The 22,043-nt window shown below is 48.9% G+C and overlaps 1 protein-coding gene across 26 annotated transcripts in view; it reads right to left on the bottom strand.

Moving 5' to 3' along the window:
* MICAL3 (microtubule associated monooxygenase, calponin and LIM domain containing 3) overlaps positions 1-22,043 on the bottom strand; it is a 214,573-nt gene that overhangs the window by 31,511 nt on the left and 161,019 nt on the right. For 13 of the 26 annotated variants that reach the window (XM_047741596.1, XM_047741595.1, XM_047741599.1 and 10 more), the window contains 5 exons: positions 15,948-16,143; positions 8,925-9,178; positions 6,901-6,990; positions 4,740-4,877; positions 3,507-3,569 (listed from right to left, as the gene is read on the bottom strand). In XM_047741596.1, coding sequence (XP_047597552.1) covers positions 3,507-3,569; positions 4,740-4,877; positions 6,901-6,990; positions 8,925-9,178; positions 15,948-16,143 — 741 coding nt within the window. Of the gene's footprint in view, positions 1-3,506; positions 3,570-4,739; positions 6,382-6,900; positions 6,991-8,924; positions 9,179-15,947; positions 16,144-22,043 lie in introns of those variants that run through there. The other 13 variants (XM_047741602.1, XM_047741603.1, XM_047741613.1 and 10 more) reach the window with 7 other exon arrangements.

The following is a 22,043-nucleotide window of genomic DNA, read 5'->3' as shown; positions in this document are numbered from 1 at the left end:
GATTCTCAAGTGTCTGGATTTGAACCCCACAGCAGACATCAGCCAGACTTGGGGGGGCTAAAAGCAGTGTGGGTGCTGGCGAGGGCCCGGAGCCCTTCCTGAACACCTGGGACTAGCACCGCCAGGTCTGGGGATCAATCCTCCTCCCCAGGGCTGCTGTAAGCTCCTCAGTGTGAGGTCAGAGGGGAGACACTGCTTCTCTAGGCCCAGCAGATACCCGGCTTTAGATCCAGCAGCAACAGCACTCTCTGGACCGCATTACATGGCACAAGGCACTGAATCCTCACACTGACACTCTAGAGGGACTGGGGGAAACCGAGACTACCTGCTCATGGCCACACGGCCCCATCTAACAGCCGCAGTGCTGTCAGGTGAAATCCCGAGTGACCACCAGGACCTCTGAGGGCACCTACCTTCCCTCTCCTACAGCAGAGGTTGCAGCTCTGGGATCATTCAGAGAAATGATTTTTTTTTTTTTTTAAAGCAAGAGGGAGAGGTTGAGGGGATATGTAAAGTTCATTTTCTAGACTCAAGAGTAGCCTTTCGGTGCCGCAGAACGAGGCAAAGCACTCGTTGACTTCATTTTCCTCAGGAGGAACCAGCCCCTAAATACACACACACACACACACACACACACACACACACACAAACTCTGCACACTTGGAACTCACACTAACAGTCTGGAGTAAGAAAAGCAATTAAGAAAGCAACATGGGCTCCTTTAAAGGGTGCCCTGAGATCCTCATGGTCCCTGAGACTGACACTGCCCGTCTGGCAGGGGTCCTAAGGGCTTCTTCTAGGGTCTGAAGCACAGCCACTCTCCAAACAATCCTAATGGTTTTCGCTTCAGAAACATGGGTTATGCTTAGATCTGCAAATCCAAGAGCTGGAGATCCAATCCCAAGGGGGTTGGGTGGGCAGCAGGGGCACTGGCTGTGGTGGAGCTGGGGAGACTTCTTCAAAGGTGGTGTCACGAGAGGCTGTGCAAGGACCAGGTCCTCTCAAGTCACTGGTCTCCTCACTGTCCAGCCTCATGAATCTGTACCCCTGCTACGGTAAGCATGTGCATGGTGAGTGCAGACACCAAGGTCTCAGTGTGATAAAAATCAAGAAACTATCTCTGGAGGTGGGGTGGGGAAGACAAGGAAAGGGGCACTCTGAAGATGATGCTGACTTGCCCTAGTCATAGGAGTTTTTAATAAAGATATTATATACATAACTCTTTGGGGCGCCTGGGTGGCTTAGTCAGTTGAGTGTCTGACTCTTGATTTCAGCTCAGGTATGATCTCAGGGTGGTGAGATCGAGCCCCACATTTTGCTCCACACTGGGCATGGAGCCTGTTCAAGATTCTCTCTCCCCTTCTTGCATGTGCCCCCCACCCTCGCTTGCTGGCACAGTTGCAGACACACACTCTCTTTCTCAAAAAACAACAACAGCAACAACAACAATGAAAATAATTCCTTAAACTATATAATTATTTTACCAGCCCTTTCGTATACTTATTAAAAATAAGGTGTGATTTGCATCTAATTCTGGAGAACTATTCAGAATGGACTACGGGGAAAGATGAAAGAGTTCCAGAATAAGTTCTAAGCTGGCAAATAGTTAATGTCACGCTCCTAGTTTGAGATACCAGAGCAGCCCGTAGAGCTGGTAATGCCACGATGCTTTCCTGTGATGGTGGCATTTGTTGGGAAAAATACTGGGGGTAAAACTACTCAATTATTTCCACAGGTTGAAAACCTTTGTGGGGTAACATTGCTGTTTCAGTTCATCAAACACTAAGTAGTGGGATTTCTGAGGATCACAAAAGTCTATGCTGCCTCAAACCTGAGCTTCCTGCGTGGATAACGAGCTCATGGTTTCATGACACCATTTCTGAAGAGGTGGGGACACAGACGCCTCTCTTCACCCAGCATTTTTCTCCTTTGGCTGTCACCCAACCCAGTGGAAATGGAACCAGGGCTCATCCCGTTAGGGCCCACTGTGCCCAACATGCATGCTCAAACGAATCTATGAGTGCTGGGACCTCAAGATGGTAATTTATACTTCTGTCGGCAAGTGCACCAGATGTGAGAACAAAGGAGACTACGACAGGACTCCAGTCACACTGCCCCATGTCAGCCTGACCCCAGCCCCAGTGGTTCTCCGACTCAAAGCTGCTACTAAGAAATGTCTGTTGTAGAGTCAGAAAGATACTAAGTCTACAGTCCTTGGGAGTACCTTGAAAGGAACAATTGTCACATATATTAAAAAAACAAACAAGTGAGAAATATCAACACAGCAGCAGCAGATACTGGAGAAACGCAGCTAGAGGGATGGAATTGGGAGATTAAACCCAGGTTAAGATGGAGAGCAGAGTGCTAGAAGCTGCCACACACTATGGAAGCTGAGAATCATAGACATACGTAGCTTTTGCTTTACTTCAGCTGCTAGCGAGGAAGTCCTGACACCTCGGCCTTCTCCAAGCATCCTGGGAGACCTGACTGACTTAACTAGGAGGGACGCGCAGCAGCTCTGTGCACAGGGCTAGGCTCTGGCTGAAGGTCCAGCTCTCCCTGTGGCTCTGTGACTTGTGTGCCTGTGTCCACTTCTCCTGCTGAGAGTGAGGACAATGGGCTGGGCTGGTGGTAGAGATCCATGAGCACCGATCCTACCCACCTCAGAAGCAACCACCAGGACCCGAGTTCTCAACCGGGGGGCCATGCTGCCCTTCTTCAAGTGGAATCTGAGAGTGTGTAGGGCTTTTCTTGGTTGTTGACTGGATGGCTGGGGCTGCACGGCTGATGTTTTGAGAGCCAAGACCAAGGAAGCTAAATGTCCCACAATGAGAGAGAACAGTCCTGCCCTCACTGAACACTGCTATCATCTGTGTTGAGAAACACCTCTCCAGCAAAGGTCAGGAAGGACAACTGAGGTTTCTGAGCTATCTCTTGGTCTAAGTATTTAAAGAGACCCCACATCTCAGTAGGCAGACCCAGGGGACACTATGTCTAGTTATACCCAGCTTGTCCCTCTACTTTGAGCTGGACAATATCCACCAATCCTCTGTTCCCCCCTCATCACTAGGGAGTCTTCCACAAGTCCCTGACTACTGACTGTCTCCTCTGGACTTCTGTGGGTTTGTGGAATATTAACTGATTCCTCCACTTTCACGCCCAATTGCTACATAACTTAATACCTACAGACTTTAAAAATCACTGCTAAAAATGTTCCCTCAGATGTTGCCTTACTCAACCTTTATTAATAATAATAACAATAAAAGTTTAGTCAGTTCTGCCTATGCTATCGCTCTCCTCCAAATCTTCCTTGAAGGGTGTGGGGTGCGCGTCTGGTCCATGCAAGGACGGGCTGCCTGAGTGAGGCATGCATGTGCCCTCCCCCACCCCACCAACCTTGGCATGCACGAGCAGCAGGACCAGAATTCTAGTGTTAAGGTACCAGCAGAGCTGCCGAGAGAGAATGGTTATGGTGAGTGGAGAGCGAACAAACATCACCAGACTACCTCCGGAGACTGTCTCCAGCCAGGCCTGCACGGCTGCGCGGCGTATGGAGGGAAGGTCAGGCACTGAATTTAAAACAGACGATAGATACAAAGTTACACAGGAATGTGTGGTCCCCGTGAGAAGAGCTGAGGTCATCCTAGAGCCCCCAAACAGAAGAGAAACTGAGAGACATTACAAGCCAGAGGCTTGTCAGCCAACGACGAGGGGTCAGAGTCCTGTTGTAAGCCTACAAGATGGGTATTCAGGATGAGAAAAGGAGAGAAAACACAGGGAGGGTCAACCGCGGCTCGAGGCTGCGGAGCCCATGGCTGCAGGCCAGTCTGATGTCTCTGGTCAGCAGGGTCTCTCTCCTCACTTCCGCTGAGTATTTATGCTGCTGCAGAGTAGTTAACAGAGGTTGGTCTTGCCTATAGGTGAAGACTTGGGGCTGAGGAGGATCACATGTCCCAAAGGGCTAAACTTCAGGAAGGCAGGGAGCACCCGTTTTATCTACTCAGCCTTACAGGGTGAGTGGCCCCGTCAGGCGCTGAATGGAAGCACAAAGACAAGTGAGTGAGAGACAGAGGTTGATGACACCAAGGTTCCATATTTGGACAGTGGGTATGCTGAGGTGGGAAGGTGTGGAGAATGACATGGCAGCTGGCATATCTCTCACCAGTCTCCATGTTCCCCTTTTATTGCTTGCTATTCCTTGAAGAAGTCAGGTTAAAGTTCGTCTTCACCCTACTGTAGAACACAGACCATCTCACCTGAGACCTAGAGCTGGACATTACAGTATCTACTCTAAAGGCCTCCTGGATCTAAATCTCTTCTTAAAACTTCATTTCAGTTCAAAATATACTGCCCTACCCTGTCCTACCAATGTACATTCACACTCAGACACACCACACAAGGAAAGCAGCAGAACATTTTACCAAGTGGACAGAGTAACCCTGTCTGGTCATACGGGGACAGAAAGCAAAGTCTTGGTTTTCCCAAGGTCAAGTTCATTTTACTATTTTGCATCCATGAAGAAAGAGCTCATAACCTCTTAACCTATAGAGAACTTTACATATCCTCAAACAATAGCTAAGGGTAGTGATCACAATTAACATCAGGAAAATAAAATGATTCATTGGCTCTTACGTTTTTATCAAACTGAAGGTTTTGGTCCTGACAGAAGAGTCCTTTACAACAATGAAAGGGGAAGGTGCTCTGAGGGGCATTGGGACCTTGGATTTTGAAACAGTTACCTCTAGAAGTGGAGGACTCAGAGGTTGGTACCATTCGCTCCTCCTCCTCTTTCTCTCGAATATGTGTCCAGTGCACATCAGCCTGGATCTCCAAGGGGTCGGCCGGATTTATGATCTGCTGTAGCCTCTGGCTCCCGACTAGAGTACCAGGGTCAGAAGTGGGCGAAATGAGAAAGGGAGAGATGATGGAGGAAGGAAGCAGAAAATAAACAATTAAGGAAAGGAGGGGATGGAACACCACAGGAAAGGAAACAGAAAGAAAAGTTACTGTATTTGCCAGGATCAGTTTGAATCAGAAAAAGGCAAAAACTGAGAACACACACTTGCGTGTACACACACACACACACACACGATTTCTATTTGTTCAACTTGATTTAGTTGTTTTAAGCTTCACTTATACTGTAATTTCAATAAAGAGAACCATACATTACAACTCCAAAAAGAACTCTCCTTTCTGATGCTCTTTTCATCTTCTCTGCATTTGAGAGACCCAAATGCCAAGTCAGAAAAAAAAGGTTACAACTGCCCTCCGAAGGGCCATCCTTCCAGGTCCTGAGTACTCAGCTCTGTTACCCAGCACAATTTGAGATCCTAGAGAATGCACCATTCATGTCCCTTCTGTGTCGCACAGCGTGGTGCTTACCACCACCTGTCATGCTGACAGCTTCTCCTTTGAGATTCAAGCCAAGTGACAAGAGAAAAGTAGGATGGGACAGTATCATTCTGTCAGGAACCAGCTAACTCACACAGGACAGAAACTTACTTTGTTGGTCCTTTAGTGTTTATCTTTTGCAGTTAGAGAGAGAGAAAAAAATCCCCCTTCCATAATAGGTCTCATGCTGCATGCTGGTCTGTGGCAGGGACACGGCTATAGGGAAGAAATGGAGTTTGGGGAGGCAATGGCTGGGAGACGAAGCAGAGCTCTATCCTGTAAATCCCCAAAGCTTTGGGAATTCGTGGGCAGGAATAAAACAATACCTCTTTGCTTTTTCTGAGGTCAAGGCCTTTTTCCTTAAAACTCCATTTGGTGCCCCACTGCTCCCCTCTGGACACAAGACCTGCCTTTTCAGCTAAAGGAGAACTGACCAGCAGCCCTTCCACTGATTCTTGCTGCCAGAGCCCAAGGACTATACATGCAGCCCCTGCCCTGTAAACTCCCTGTCTTCAGAGCCTGGACCATGCCATACAGCAGGGTGAAATAAAGGGACAGCTAGCAACTTGGAGAAGGGACACTTCAGGAGGGAGGGTGGCTATTCAGGCAGCAAGAGCAGGTGCCACCTGATCTGAAGGACTCTGGGACTCCTGATGGGAGCCCACTCTCAACAGTCTACCTGGACAGTTCGGCTTTGGCTTCCCTACCACACAACCTCTTCATTTTTAAGCAATGGAGAATGTGGTCTGGACAGGAAGTAACAGTAAGAGCAGTGAATGTGGGTGCGGGCAGCGTGCTATGTTAAATGTGGGGTGGTAGGCCTGCATGCACGCTCCCTTTGAACCTGATGGTCTCCACAGATTCGTTTCCTCAGGTCAACCGGCCTTTGCGGTGTTGGATGGGGCTGAATCACAGCAAAGTCATCCAACAGCTTGAATGGCAGACGACTAAGGAAGGTCAGTCAGGGAAAAACGTGGACCCAGTCTTCATCTTCTAAGCAACAAAGAGAAGACAGTGAATCTTCTCCCAAGATAGCGTGCTGCTTCCTGTCATAAATGTAGCCTTGGGGACCTAGCAGCCAGTTTTTCGGGGAAATGTGACAAGGCACAATGGCAGGAGGTTCTGGGCCCCTCTGCTGTGCTGGCTCTGCCACTTACAGCCACTATGACTGCAACGGGAGATTCTCTACATTAGAAGGTGTTCGCTAGAGCAGAGGGCTTATAGCAAAGCATACGAGGGGCACAAACGGGGCCACATTCAATAAGGATGCTTCTGGTGTCTTCTCCTCTGACTGCCCCTTGCCTCTCCTCTGTCTTACATGCTACTCTGCAGGTGACCATCCATGAAGGCTGGGCCCAGGGACAGGTGCCAAGCTAGGCATGTGCCAAAGCCTGTCAGCACAGCTTTATAAAGCACAGATCTTTTCATGTGGGACCTGCTCTTGAAGGCAGATTCTGGATGGCTGTTAGGGAGCCAGGGTAGAAGGTGGACAACGGGCAGAGCGGGTACCTTTACGTGTACCCGTAGCTTCTTCCTTTGACAGCTGCTGGAGCCACTGGTCTTGCAGGAGTTCTCTGTCCCAGGGGCAGTACTCCCCTTCTACAGCAGGGGGAGCCAGACACCCACAAACACAGCATCAAGAACCCCACATGGGGATAAACAGAGAAGAGAGAATGGAAGGGAGGAAAGAGAATAGAGGAGTTATCTTCAGGTGCAAGGCAAGAACATCCTGTTACTGTCTACACAGCCATCGGAGTCCACTGCCCAGAAGATACAAATACCATGGGCTAGGAACACAGGCCCCAGGGTTGGGATGAATTTGTCGGTAGGTATCTCTCCAGTTAAATCACATCCCTGCAGGCTGGGTCTTGACACTAGTTCCAGATGCAGGAAATTAAGTCTGCAGGGATGAAAGCACGGCTAAACTCTCCTGCCAAGGGTACAGACTTTGACCGTAAGCTGTGTCTGGGGCTAAAGCCACCAAGCATATGAATCACCAGCTAGAGAGAATGACGTCTGAAATGATACAAACAAAATACCTTTTTCCCGGATGCCCTGTGAGCCTGATCGCCCCCCTGATGAACAGGGGCGAGGGGACAGTCCTGAGACTGAGCCAACCATGGTTCTGCAGACACGGCAGGTTGGAGAACTCAAGACACCGGCTTCCCGGCCCAGGGCCTGCCTCCTTCTTCCACAGATCTTATTCATTTCTCATCAGAAGGAGGGAGAGAGGGTCAGGCCACCAAGGGCTGCCTCTGTGGGCCTCCCCCAGCCTCTATCTTTGGAGGGAAGAGTGCAGGAGAACTGGGTCTAGAGGAGCCCCTCAGGGGCCTGAGGAAGTACCTGGCCTCTGACCATTCACACTGGCATCAGGCAGCTTGGGGGCAAGAGGAGGCTATCTTTCCTCTTGCCTGCCCTGCCTCACTAGGGTCTCGGAGTTACACAGCTCTCAGGACCATCTCAGTACCGCGCACCCTGTCTGGGAAGGGCTCTGCATCTGGTTAGCACTCGGACCTTCCCTGGGCCAGACTGGGGGATGGGATCTGGGCCACCAAGGACATGGAATTCCAGGAGGAGCAGAGGTAAGCAGAAGAGTGGCAGAGAAATCTACTGCCAACTCGATGAGGCCAGAGCTGTCCCAAATTAATGCGCTCCTCTGACAACGGCTGGGAGGGATGGGTGCTTTAAAGGCCCATGTCCTTCCCTTCTACCATGTGCCCTGGAGAGAGCATAGCTGTGAGATGACAGGCACTGCTGTCAGGGGAACTCAGGTCTCTACCTGCCCTAGCTTCTTCCTTACCACCCACCAGACTTCTGGGCAGCCAAGGCAGGGAAAGAATGAGCCTCTCTCTTACAGAGGCAAGAAAAGGAGGCCCACCAAGTTCTTCCTCATCACTCAAGGACACACACAGCCAGAGATAGCGGCAGAATTGAAACATTTCAAGTTCAAGGCAAGAGAACACTTCAGAGCCAACCAGACCAAGTGCTGGAACAGATGCTCCTTCTCAGGACACTGATCCAAACACGTTACTACCTGCCATGAACTAAACCCTCTGTCTAGTGGGCCCCTAGCCCCTCCTCAGTGACAACAGCTCCGAGCAGAGTGAGAGTCAATGCTCTGCAGCCGCCAATATCCTGGACTCTGAGTCCAGGAATCCTCTTGAAAGTAAATTCCTTTTCATTATTAAAATAAATTTCTTTAACAGAAACTAAAGGAAAAAAAAAGAGAAAATGAGGACAGGAGAATGAGTAACCTAATTTGGACGAAGTTCATCTGCTGACCCTCTGCCTTCCACTTCCAATTTCTCCTCAGAATGTGCACAAGGGACATTATTTCCACTGTCAATGGCCTCCTCTGCCCCCCGAAACTAAGGTCAGAGAGAGGCAGGAAGGATGATCTCTGGGGTTGGGGGAGGCACATCTATGTGTCAGACTCCCAGTCCGTGTGCAACAGAAACCTTACTCAAGAACGGAACAGGCTGCCTCAGGGGTGGGACAGGGTCAGAGTTAGGAGAAGAGATTTTTTTTCTGACCTTCACTAGATTCTTCCTCTTCCTCCTCATATTCTTCCTCCTCCTCCTCCTCCTCATATTCCTCTTCCTCCTCTTCCTCTTCATTCCCAGGGCCGTAGCTCTTTGAGGCCTCTAGTTCCTCTTCACTCTTTCCTTTCAGAAGAGCATGGATCCTCACAGCCTCCTTCCAAGGAACACCGCCCAGATCTGAGGGGGGCAGAGGGGGCTCCTCTTCCTCCTCCTCTTCCTCTTCCTCCATCTCGGACTCAGAACTGCTGTGGGGGAAACAACGACACAACCGAAGTGAATAGATAGTTAAAAGTCACAACCGGAGGCAAACTGTCCCAGCAAAGCATCTGCAGGGCAGGAAGTGGGAGAGGACAGGCACGGAGGGGTGCAGCGTGCTTCCCCACCCAGGTAAGACATATGAGGGGAAGGAGAGTGAGTAGAGGGCCAGAGAAAACACACACGTATGAGTAACCCCGACATAAAGCCACATGAGCCAACAGCCCAGTCTGGCGGGGCGCTCTGTTCAGTGAACAGCAACTCCACCAAGTTTAGTCTTAGAGGCCCTCAGAGACAGTAGGCGCACGGACTCATTTTGATATGAACCCATGACCCAAGGGAATTAAGAATGGAGAGAAAGTGTCCTTTCATCGTGACCTATTGTTTGGTTTAAATAAATTTTTATTTATTGAGGACCTCAATTCTACTTGACTTAGGTGGGTTGGAAGGCTCTTGTGGGAACCACGGTGAGAAAGAGCTGCTTCCAAGAGGCCTGAACTGAAGTCTTAGCCACAGACAGGTTAGCCGTCAAGGTGTGTGTGCTGGAGCGAAGGCCGTGCGTTCAGTTCCACAGTGTTCCCGATGTCCCCCTGATATGCCACGCCCGGAGTACGATACCATGGTGAACACGCAGTTAACAAGGCAGCATAACAAGGCAGCAAAGGCACTGTCCGCTGAAGTTACAGAACAGGGAGTATGGGGAGGGCGTGGAAACAAACATCGCATCCCTGGGGTCATCACCCTTGACCACCAGCCTCGTTTTCCACCACCATTCTCCCTTGACGGCACGCAGCCTAGAGCTCAGCTGGAAAAGGGAAGCAGCACTAAATGCTGCGAGACACTAGCTGTGACTTATGCAAGCCCAAATCCTGGACCACCGCCCTCAGAGCCATGGCCCCGGAGCATCTGTACCCTCTTCCTCGGCCGGCAGAGTGAGCTGTCAACAGGTGGTTCAAGAATAAAATTCAATGCCCTACAACGGGGCTGTAGAACAGGAGAAAAACCCAAACATCACCGCACAAATGAAGCTCCTCAGACCTATTTCACGGTCTGATAATTCCCCAAGTCTTTTTGGGGAGAGGCTCTGCCCTCAGTGAGAAATGTGTAGTTGATTGGGCTGGGGGAAATGTGGCATGGGTCAACCTCTGGCACGAAAAAGCCCCAAACCCCAGAGGCATCGCACATGAGGCTGAGGTCTGGTCCCGTCTTCCTGTGACGGTGGGCTGCTCTCTCCCTGCCTGGAGTGGGGCAGTGCACGTGGAGAGAGCATCAGAGAATACAGTGCGATAAGGTCCATAATACCCCACCCCCAGCACTAGTCGTACCTGTGCAGTAAAGAATTTCACCTTGCTTAAAGAGATGGTCTGGTCTTTGTCTTGGGGCCTGGGAGGTCAACTCTAAGCCCCTGGGAGGTCTTTATTTCCCTGGAATCCTTGGGTCACAGTGGACAGTCTAATAATGTGACTTAGGGGGAGGGGTGACCACTTTCGAAAGACCAATGATTTAGGGTGGAGACTTGAGTCATACGGTGTTAATTGGCCTGGAGACTGAAATCAATCACACCATGTAGAAAATCAGTCCATCAATGCCTAGGTAATGGAGCCCCAACAAATCTCTGAATATCGAGGCTTGGGTGAGTAATACTACATGGGATTTGTCATACATTAATACCAAGAAAGTAACACAGCCCTGACTCCACAGGGAGAGGACGATGGGAGCTCCATGTCCGTACTTTCTCGGACTCTGCTCTGTGTACTTCTTCACCTGGCTGATTTCAATCAGTATCCTTCCCTGTAATTAAATCATAACCATGAGTATAAGCCTTTTGGTGAGTTCTGGGCATCCTTCTAAGTTAATGAACTCGAGGGTGGTTTTGGGAATGCCCATACTTCGGCCGGGTCAGAAGGGAGGGCAGTCCAGGAGGCTGTGCGCCCATGACTTCTCAGGTGGCTGATTCTCACAGGAGTACACTGGCTCTGCTCCTCACCAGCTGTATGACCTTGAGCTGACTACAGCTGAGCTTCAGCATCCTTGTCAGTAAGGCGGGAATGTTAATACCTGCCTCAGAGAAATGTTGTGAAGGTCAGGCACTTTCCTGATTTTCATGTTTGTGTTACACTCTGGGATTCTGGCTATTCACGTATCTGTTTACTCGTTTACATGTTCCTTCATTTATTCAATGAACATTTTTGAGTGCCTATTAAAGTTCACCCAGTAGGTACAAAAATAAAGAGAGTCCATTCCTTACTGCAAGCAGCTCCCTTTAGTGAATGCTACTTTGTTCACTCATTCATTCAGCCCCCTTGAAAATTTACTGAGCATCTTCTACTTGTAATGCACTTCCTAGACATTGCAGAGGATACAAGGGTGACATAGAAAAGAGCCTCATTCTTCAGGGGAGATAAGATGCAAACACGGCAATGATAAAAGAAGGTACAACATTACTATAGTGGGATGGAGGGTTGAGAGGAGGTAGTTTAAGGTGAGTAAATGTAAGAATTTGGGCCACAGAAAGCTTGGCATCTGGATTTTGACTCTTTTTCATGACTTACTTAGGTATTATTTTTGCCTTACTTTTGTGTTCTCACTTGTTTACTTTCTTACTACTTAACAACGTATAACCCAACATAGATCACCTAACATCTTTCCAACATGAAATAAAGATAAGAATGCCTCCTATGCTCATCTTAAATCTTAAGTAAATTTATTAAAACTTCACTTGGGAAGAAGGCAGGCCAGCTTGCCCTTCCTTCACGGTCAGGCACACAAGGTTACCCCAGGAGTCAGCAGACTCAACGGGCCCTCACTGCAGCTTCCAGGCTCCTTGTACTGCACCCTGTCATGAGGGTGGTGGCACTGGGCTCCATGATGAGGCAATGGGGCCCCACTTACAGCTCTGAGTGCCACACTGGCTAGTTTTATGATAGCTCAAGGACCACGGGAAAATAGCAAGTGAGGCACAAAGCATAAAAAATCAGGTGGGAAGGCCAACACTTGCCTCTCTTCAACAGCTCTCAGTCCATTTCTGAGAGGCCTGGCTACATTGCTTCTGGAAATCTGAGATAGGCAAACCAGACTTGCTCCCTATGTGAAGCACAGATAGATGGACAGGTGTTGCAAAATGTTCCTTCCTAGGCCATCATCTCCCTGGGACCTTGGAGCCGTTCTCTGAGTCTCACTAGGCTCCTTATGTCATGCAAGATTCATAGCACAGATCCAGTAGGCCCAGTCTACATTTTCTGGCTGTCTCCAGTGCCTGAATTTCTGGATATGGACTTTGAAAAGGCTAGGAGAAAGGGGGAAGAGGAGGAATGTATAGTGAGGCAGACCACCCCCGACCACTTGGGAGTCAGCCTAGAAACTTTTTAAGTGGGGAGAATTGCTGCTACACACCAGAACAAAATACAACACAGTCAACCAACTTCTCTGTCCTTTGGGAAGAGGGGGTGACCTCTCAATTTATAGCTTCCTAGGAGAGATGAGGGCCAGAAAATGCAGCCCTCGAGATCAGCATTCTGTCATGACAGGTGTCTGTTTCTGCATTTGAAACAATCAATTGCTTTGTGTGACTGTTTGATGTGGGTGGGACCCCCTGGACTGCGTGCTCTCTGAGAGCAGGGACAGGTCTGCTTGGCTTGCTGCAGGGCTTACCATGGGGCCTTGCACAGTCCAAAGAGGCAAAGCCAGGGCAAGCTGCTGCCTAAATTCACAGGTGTCATGGAGATGAGACCTCTGAAGTCCATCAATAGGAGCAGACCCTTTCAGTTAGAAGAAAATCTTACAAAAGTCCTCCCTGCTATGATACTTATCCAATCCCTGATCTTAAAGCACTTTCCCTGAGTTTCTTCTCATTGAAGCTATGATGGAGCCTGGAAGGAGGAAGCCAGACCAGCAGGCATGTGAACAAGATTCTAAAAAAACAAGATTTGCTCCACACTTAAATGTGCCGAGTAGAGATTCTGCCATGCCAGGAGGGAAGGGCCAAGGATAGTAACAGTGATGGTGAATGCTCCCTGAGCTCTAAGAAGTGCCATGTGGCACAAAACACTTCACATGAATTAGGTCATTTAACTACCCATTAACTCTAGGACATGATAACTCTAGGACTCTAGGACATATTAATATCCCCATTGTCACAAATGAGGCCAGTGAAGCTTAAAGAGGTTGGGTGAGAGGTCAAGATTCCCACCAATGTTCACACCCTTGTCACACTGCGTCTTCTTGGATGGTTCGCCAAGAACCCAAGAGTTCTTTAGCCACTGGCAGCTGTCAGGGTGCCAAACCCAGGAAAAAGACCATGACCGTCTCCTGCTTGCCTGGGTCCAACTTCAGAAAGTGGAGACTGGAAATCTGGGCAGGCCCTACGGTGACTGAGGCAGACTGCTGTGTGAAATACCACTTGAAGTTCTTGGGTGGTTTTCAAGGGAAAACAGGAAATCATGGCTTTCATTTTTAAATGAATCTACTCTAGATATCAGAGTGCCCACTCCTAGATCTCATCCGCTCTAATGACTGTATAAACACTCCACTGCTCGGCACACTGCTGGAGAAGATGGATATTGTCCAGCTATCGTGGCATGATGGAAACTTAATCCGTGCTGAAAGCAGTGTCCTGCTCAGCGACGGCTCCCATTACTACCTCTGCTGAAGAAGCAGTGAGGGAGAGAGAGGACCAGTCAGGAATTTCCACTTATTTATGGTCAACCTTGAAGAAGGGGCTTCTTCTTATTGCGTTACTCCAATGGAGGGCCAAGCCTTTTCCGTCACAACTAGCCATCATAAAACTAGCACTTGCCTGTCATGGACTTTTGGGGAGTCCTCTGTGATCTGGCTGCCCCATCTGGAAAGGGCACCTGGTTGCTCTAGCCCTCACTGACTTGAGGCCCTCCCCAGATGGGTGCCGCCCAAGCCATCTTCATTGCCTGGGATGAAGTTGCCCAGCAACTAAAGTCATAAAGCTAGTTTTCCGGGTGCCTGGGTGGCCTAGACCATTAGGCATCTGCCTTCAGCTCAGGTCATGATCTCAGGGTCCTAGGATCGAGCCCCACATTGGGCTCTCTGCTCAGCAGGGAGTCTATTTCTTCCTCTGTCTCTCCCTCTGTACTCTTCCCTTCTCTCTCTCTCAAATAAATAAATAATATCTTATATAAACAAACAAACAAAACCCCTAGTTTTCTTTTGCCTTCAAGCACCTGTTCTCTCCCAGAGAAAATAAAAGTACTATTTCTAGGGTCTCCTTTGGAAGATGTTCCTCCCTCCCCTACTCCAAGGAAGGGTCATGGAGCTAATCAGGTCTGGACCAGTAGTCTCTGCTTGGGTAAACTAAATCAGGACACCCACACGGTGTGTTTGTTCAAAACAGGTACTCCTGGTCCCCACCCCAAGCCCACCAACTCAGTTACTCCAGGGGAGGGTCCAGGATTTACTTTCGTACCAAGCGTCCCAAGGTGGCCCTTATCATCAGGGAAATTTGGGAGATTTAGAGCAGTGGTTTGAAAAGTGTGGTCCCTAGACAACAACATCACCTGGGAACTTTTTAGGAATGCAAATCTTGGCTACAGACAATTATCCAGTGTGTGTCTCAGTGTTAATGGAAAGCCTACACCAGTCTGGAAGACACCATGGGTGCTCCCATCCCAGAAGCCCTGCAGGACAGTCTGACTGATAGTGATTTTACTCCATCTTTCATCTTGTTCTCTATTGGTGGCCCTGATCATCTTCCATGGAGCACTCTGAATCCTGTACTGACTCTGGCAGAACTGGGTAGTAATGAACATGAGGCCCTGGGGCAAAGACAGTAGACTCAGGAGGCCTGTGGGGGCTGCAGGGCGCACGTTCCCCTCAGGCATCACTCACTGAGACATCACGAAAACGCTGGCATGGCCACGCAAAAGAAAACACTGGCTGTGTCTACGGTCCCTGGGACACGGGCTTTCTGCTCCACTCTTTACCTCTTTACCTTACTTACCTTCCATCTCAGCTAGAGGAGGAAGGAAGAAGCCTGGAGAGGTGAGGTGGCTTCCCTAAGATTGCCGGGCGACTTGGGGTCATAGCAGGAGCCCCTCATTCCAACCCTGACACTCCTGCCACTGACCCAGCTCACTGCTTCCGGCCTCTGGTTGTCCCTCTGAGCATGGCTTGTCCCTCCAGTGAACCTGTCAACAGCCTCAGAGCAGGAGCGGGGATTGTCATTTTTGTTCTGTTACCTTCTCGATGAATGGCAAAGTGTGACTTGGATCCAGGAAACCTGAGTCTGAGTCTTAGTCAACCCTCGATCCTAGTATTAGTTCACCAGCAGTCTCTGTAATTATAGAGTGATAAGATATATGCTCTGGCCTACTTCACAGGACTTTTGCAAGGATGACCAAGCGAGGTGATGACCAAGTGAGGTAATGGATACACAAGTCCTCTGGAAATGGTCCGGTGCCATGCAAAGGGGTAATAAAGGCAACTGCCATCAACAGGCATGCCAAGTACTGTTTCCAACGCTTCTTACTATTTAACCCTCACAGCAACTGTGTGAGGCAAGTCCTAGCACTGCCTTCATTTCACAGATGAGGAAATGGAGGCACAGAGAGGTTACATGACTTGCCTAGTGTCACATAGCTGGTAAGTGGCACCCAGGTCCCCTGCCGAGGATACAGAGCTGCCTCCCCTCATAGGCAGGTACATTCATCTGGGGAAGGGGCTGCCAGGACAAACCACAGGCATGAAGCAACACACAAGAAAACGGGCTGCAGCCCCTGGGTACAGGCTGACCTGCTGGCCACATCTTCCTCTGCGCCTTTGTCCAGCGCGCTGCTCAGGTTGTGCTCAGCCTGTGTCTCCTCGGGCACCTCCTCCAGCTCCTCGGCCAGTTTCACAGACAGGCGGTAGTTCTCCAGCTCGATCCGTTCAGGAGTGCCCCTGAGTCTCTTGGCAATGCTAGGCTCTTCCAGACCATTCACACTTGAACCTGTAAGACAAGCAAAGTGGCAAAGTTCCATGACAGGTGATGGGAAATGACCACAGGTGGTGAGGGATGGAGGGGGTATGCGGGGAGGGAAGAGGCGCCAACAGAAGGATATCTAAGCATCCAAGGCAGTCACCGCTCATTTCAGTGAAAGGAGGGATGGGGGCCAGACAAGGGGAGTCCATGAGGTCACACAGGCCAGGAAAGGACTGCAGGGTGAGAGCGGCAACCCTTCCCTGAGCAGGAGAAACAGGAAGACAGCACATCTGCCCTGAGATGACTGCCCCAGTCATGCTCCAAGATAGCTGCCCCAGGCTGACTCTCCTCCGTCAGCCCTGAACCCATGCACGGTGGAGGGAAGAGGTGACGGTGACTGGGGAGGCGGAGGAAAGGGGACTTGGGTTGGACCCTAAGGAGGAGCTTCTCACCGACCACGCCCACCTCAGCTTCCACTGAGAAGGCGGGGTCCTGCCAGCTGCCCACCCCCTGATGACCCAGGACCCAGTCAAGGTTCATGCACTGCTTCTGGCTGATCCATGGAGGCGTCCGGGCTAGCTGCTTGCAGAACTTGTCACGTAGTGGGTTTGTCTCTCTCCTTGTGATTAGATTCATGGTAAACACTTCCCATCTAGGAAGAACACCACGTGGGTGATGCTGTGCCCCTTCCACTGCACACAGGAGGAATATGGTTGGGTTGCCTCACTCTTCTTTAAACCTGTCCCCCCCCCATATTTATTTATTTATTTATTGAGAGAGAGAGAGAGACAGAGAGACAGAGACAGAGAGAAAGAGAGAGTATAAGCAGGGGGAGTGGCAGAGGGAGAAGCAGGCTCCCCATTGAACAAGGAGCCCAATGTGAGACTTGATCCCAAGACCCTGAGATCATGACCTGAACCAAAGGCAGACACTTAATGACTGAGCCACCCAGGCACCCAGGTTGTCTCATTCTTGGTGACATCAGCTTGACTGCTTGGTTAAAGTGGTGCCCAACCATCTTTCCGTTGTAAAGAGGTATTTTCCCCTTTTGTAATTAATAAGTAATCCATGGGGTGATACGTAGAAACCATGGGACTATCCTACCCCACTATCCTTCCACCCAGGGGTTTTAGTACCCATTGATGAATAGGGATTTTATAAAAATTGTATCATTCCTTCTCCACTGTCATTCTTTGCAAAGAACTTTTCCCATTTCTTTTTTTTTGAGTACCAATATGACTTATGGATTTTGAGAAACTTAAGTGTTGTATTTGCTGTGTTTTCTTCATCTCCTTTAATCTGGAAATTTCCCTGTCTCCCTCCTTATTAACTCCTTCATCATTATTTTTTTTATTATGTTCAGTTAGCCAGCATATAGTAGTACATTAGTTTTTGATGTGTTCAACGATTCATTAGTTGCATATAACACCCAGTGCTCATCACAACACGTGCCCTCCTTAATACCCATCATTATTTTTTTTGATGTGCCTTTTTATCCCAGATTGGGTCAGAAGAGGCCCACTGTATTTATTCTTTACTCTACGTCTTCACTGTAATATGACGTAGGTTTATATTTAGCGTCAGACAAATCCAGGCTAGACACCTGTGACCACGAGTGACCTGAAGGGTCTTAAGAAAATTATGTAACTTCTGAGAGCTCATTTCCTGATCTATAAATGAGGACAACCATCAACTCCTAGATTATTATAAATACAGGATGGAATTATATACATGTATACGTAAGTACGTGTGTGTGCCGACTCCGCATGCGCCCGAACCCATCATCTTCCTCTTCTACTTAAACCCTGCACTTGGGCAGTATCCAGCAACTACAGGTTAAGTGCTATAACTGATGTCCAGTAACATTCTTAGCATTGGTTTGTGTGTATTTTTGTGCAGGTAGATTGTGTCCATTTGCTCTGGATTGCAAGCAAGAGTTACTTGACAAAGATGGGAAGAGAGTTCTGGGCAGAGGGAACAGTGACAGTGGTACAATGGCCTGTAATGGCAGGTTGGTATTATTAGATCTTCTAGTGGCAGTACTCTTAACACGGTAGGGAAGAGGAAGAGACCAGAGTGGGAATAGAGCCCACGTGGCCTTTGGTGACATTCTAAGCTCTAAGAGATGACACTGGGCTTTAGCAGGCGACATCATATTGACCTGGTATTCGGTGACAGATGGGCTATCAGGGGAAAGCCAGAATCTCTGTAATGTAGGACTAAAGGAAAGCGGTGGGACTATTGAGTTAGTAATTTTTGTGACACGACAGGTCCACAGAAAATATTCTGGAAGCCTGGCACTTTTGTTATGTACAGTGTTCTGGACTTCCCTGTATTGTCATTAGAAAGAACTTTTCTATGTGTCCAGGCAGTCACAGAATAAAGTCTTAGCATATCTGTCAGATTTATCTGGATCTTCCACCAAATAGCATCTTTCAAATTTACTAGACAGCCTTTACTATAAAGTAAGACCCAGGGCACATTTATCTATGAAACTTCTTCTTTTTTTTTTTTTTTTTTTTAAAGATTTTATTTATTTATTTGACAGAGAGAGATCACAAGTAGACAGAGAGGCAGGCAGAGAGAGAGAGAGAGAGAGGGAAGCAGGCTCCCCGCTGAGCAGAGAGCCCGACGCGGGCCTCGGTCCCAGGACCCTGAGATCACGACCTGAGCCGAAGGCAGCGGCTTAACCCACTGAGCCACCCAGGCGCCCTATCTACGAAACTTCTAATGATGGGGTCATGGCATGAATCCTTGGGCTCCCTAGGGCCCTGTGCAATGCCCACCTGTCCTAATTTTTATAAACCCCATTGGGACATTTTATACATCCCTGGCCCATTCTTCAACGCGGACCTCAGGGCCCCTGAAGTATAAACTATGATGTAGCATCAGGGCATCTGGAAGAATAGGTAGGGAGGCAAGGGAGCACAGCAGGTGGAAGCCCCTACAGCATCTCCCACACCTGGCCCCCAGCTCTACCCGAATCAGTTCATCGTTTCCAAACAGCCGTCTCCCTGTTGTCTTTTGCTCCTTCCCCTCAGCAAAACCCAGCATGATAAACACGAGAAGGCTAAGGATTGCCTGACTAGAGTATCATTTGATATTTTCCTTCCCATCATGTATTTTTGACAAATGCCCTTAAACAGAAAGTAAATAAGAAAGTGAAATAAATCTGAAGCCACTACCCAAGTATAAAGTTTTGGGGAACTCCACAGATAAAGAGTAAAAACCAGTATATCTTCTACTTAGGGAAAGAAGAATAGAACAAGAATGATACCTTCAGGGAAACAAACAACTAACACTCATCAACTCAGATACAAGCGATTTCAAGGTAGACTGAACAAACATACTCACGGAGAGAAACACTCCAGAAGTGACACCTGTTTTTAGCGGGTAAAAACCATACCGTTTGCCAGAAATTCAACTAGAACCTTGGGAAACAAAGCAGATTTAAAACACTCTCTACTCTTAAAGAGCTGTAGGCTAGTCACAGAAGAGACAGTCCCGGGCGCCTGGGTGGCTCAGTGGGTTAAAACCTCTGCCTTCAGCTCAGGTCATGATCCCAGGGCCCTGGGATCGAGCCCCACATCAGGCTCTCCGCTCAGCAGGGAGCCTGCTTCCTCCTCTCTCTCTCTCTGCCTGCCTCTCTGCCTACTTGTGATCTCTGCCTGTCAAATAAATAAATTAAAAAAAAAAAAAAAAAAAAGAAGAAGAAGAAGAGAGAGTCCCGCTCAGGGGTCTTTGCAGTGTGCTGTATCCCATACCACAGCTCATGCCGCACGGTGGAACTATGGGAGCGCCTAAAAGGGCAGCTCCACCCCCCAGGGGAGTCAAGAATGACTTTCTGGGGGAATATGGTGTTAGCCTAACCAGCTTTAAAGAAAATTCAATGAGCTAGGTAGTAGTTTGCAAATGAGGTAACTGAAATTCAGAGACATTAACCAACCTGCCCAAGGTCACAAAGCTAGTGGGCAGTGGAGCCAAGATCTGAATCCAAGAAGGGCAGCGTTAATCCACACAGTCCTGTTCTGCTTTCCCCTTTGGGACTCCTCACCATTGTCTCCTCCCCACTATAATTTTCAAGATGAGGGACACAGAACTATATGAAAGCATCTTAGAGCACAGGATCTGGCAATTGCAATGACATTCTGTCCTCCTTCCAGAGTTATTTCTCTGGGGTTTCTATAAGCTCTGTGGACTAACAGATCAACAAGTAACAGAACTTGGCAGACCAAACCCAGAGTCTGGGGCTTTAGGGAGGGGAAATGTTGACTTAATTCTGGCCTTGGCCACAATCAACAAAAGCGAAACGAGAGGCTCTCAGAACTATTCAGATCATTCATACATCAGTCCCACAGAGAAAGGATGCTTTTTCATGAAAACTGTTAGAAGGGTCCCACTGGAGAATTGGTAAGAACTGAGGTGGAAGGAAGAGAGCCGCCTCACTGTTCCAGTCTTCCTATGCCCACTGGGTCCATGTCCACATGGAGCTAGACACACCCAGAGCTTTGAGCAACATGGGCATGACATGACATCTCCCTGAGGGCCGAGGCTCCAGGGAGGTTCTGTTTTCCCAAAGGGAATGTGGCACCTCAGAGGATACTCGGCAAGTATCCAAAATTCACCAACTGCCAAAATATGCTTAACATTCCTAGCCCATAACCTCAAAACGCCACAGGGATTAAAAAAAAAAAAAGAAAAAAAATCAACAAAACAGCATGTTTGGTTCTCTGTGATATGCAAGGGGCTACATTAACCAGGTGGTGATGATAAACTACAGTATCAAAAAGGAAGAAAGAGTGGAGGGGGCCCAGGCAGTTGCTGTAACAGTGACAGACGCAGGACCTCCCCCTCTCTCTGAAGAGAAGGGCACGTGGAAGCAAAGGCTATCGGAGCACAGCTGTAAAAATAACTGACAGATGTGGGTTTGGCAAGTGAGAGGAAAAGCAGTGGGGTCAGGCCGCCTGGCCAGGGCCCACCTGGCCTCCACTTCACACACTTCAGCGCAACAGCAACTACACAGGGACTTTCCAGCTCAACACGGGTGAAAGTTTTGAAATGATTTCCAAGGCCGCGTCCTCACTAAGTCAGATCTCAGGTCACGGGAGGCCAATTCCAGCTTCACACATACCAGAAGGAAACGGCTCCCAGGATCTGGGTCGTCTCCTAAATAGGAAAAAGGCTCTGGGCCTGACCCAGGGCTCTGTTTTGGAACAGTCACTGCCAGCACGAGGTCCATACATCACCCCGAAAGAAATATTTTTCCTAACAGAACAACCTGCTCTCAGCTGATGTGCAAGAGCTGCCAAAAGCAGTTGTTTGTGTCTGTCCGGTTCCTGAAGGGATGCAAGGGACACGGTGACACTGAAGAGGCGGGCCCTCCCAATCCTCCCCGGGAGGCTCTTCTTCCCCCTTTCCCTCCTGTGGTGGTGGCCAGCAGCCCAGCGCACTGAAGGACTTCAGGTGATTGTGAAGGATGTCAGCTAAGAGACTGGAACATCTGAGGGCTTCTCTCCTTGCACCATATTCATGTCTGGCCTGTTTCCCGTTCTTTTTTCCTTTCCTTCTCTCTAAACTTGGGAAAGCTTGAATGAAATCTGAAAGTCTAAAAAGGACTTTAGGAAAAGGCACAGTGAACTGAGATTCAGGATGGATTTTCATCATATTTCCCGCACCCATAAGCTGAATGGATGCTTGGATTCATTCACTCAACTGCACATTAAACAATTATTTATGGAGTAGCTATTTCCAGCTAGGCACCATGCTAGGCACTTGGGCGTACATCAGGCAACACAGGCAAGAATTCTGCCCTTGAGGAGCCTGTAATCTGTAGGACTATGGGTGTCACCTATCTGCTGGGAGAGACCAATGACCCAGGGTATCAAAAGGTGTCAACTGTGGCCATGTTCTAATAAGAGATGGCCCTG

This window comes from Lutra lutra, chromosome 8 (genome assembly GCF_902655055.1).
Source record: "Lutra lutra chromosome 8, mLutLut1.2, whole genome shotgun sequence".
NCBI lineage: Eukaryota > Metazoa > Chordata > Mammalia > Carnivora > Mustelidae > Lutra > Lutra lutra.
The sequence above is the reverse complement of the archived record's forward strand: the minus strand, read 5'-3'. Positions and strand labels throughout refer to the sequence as shown.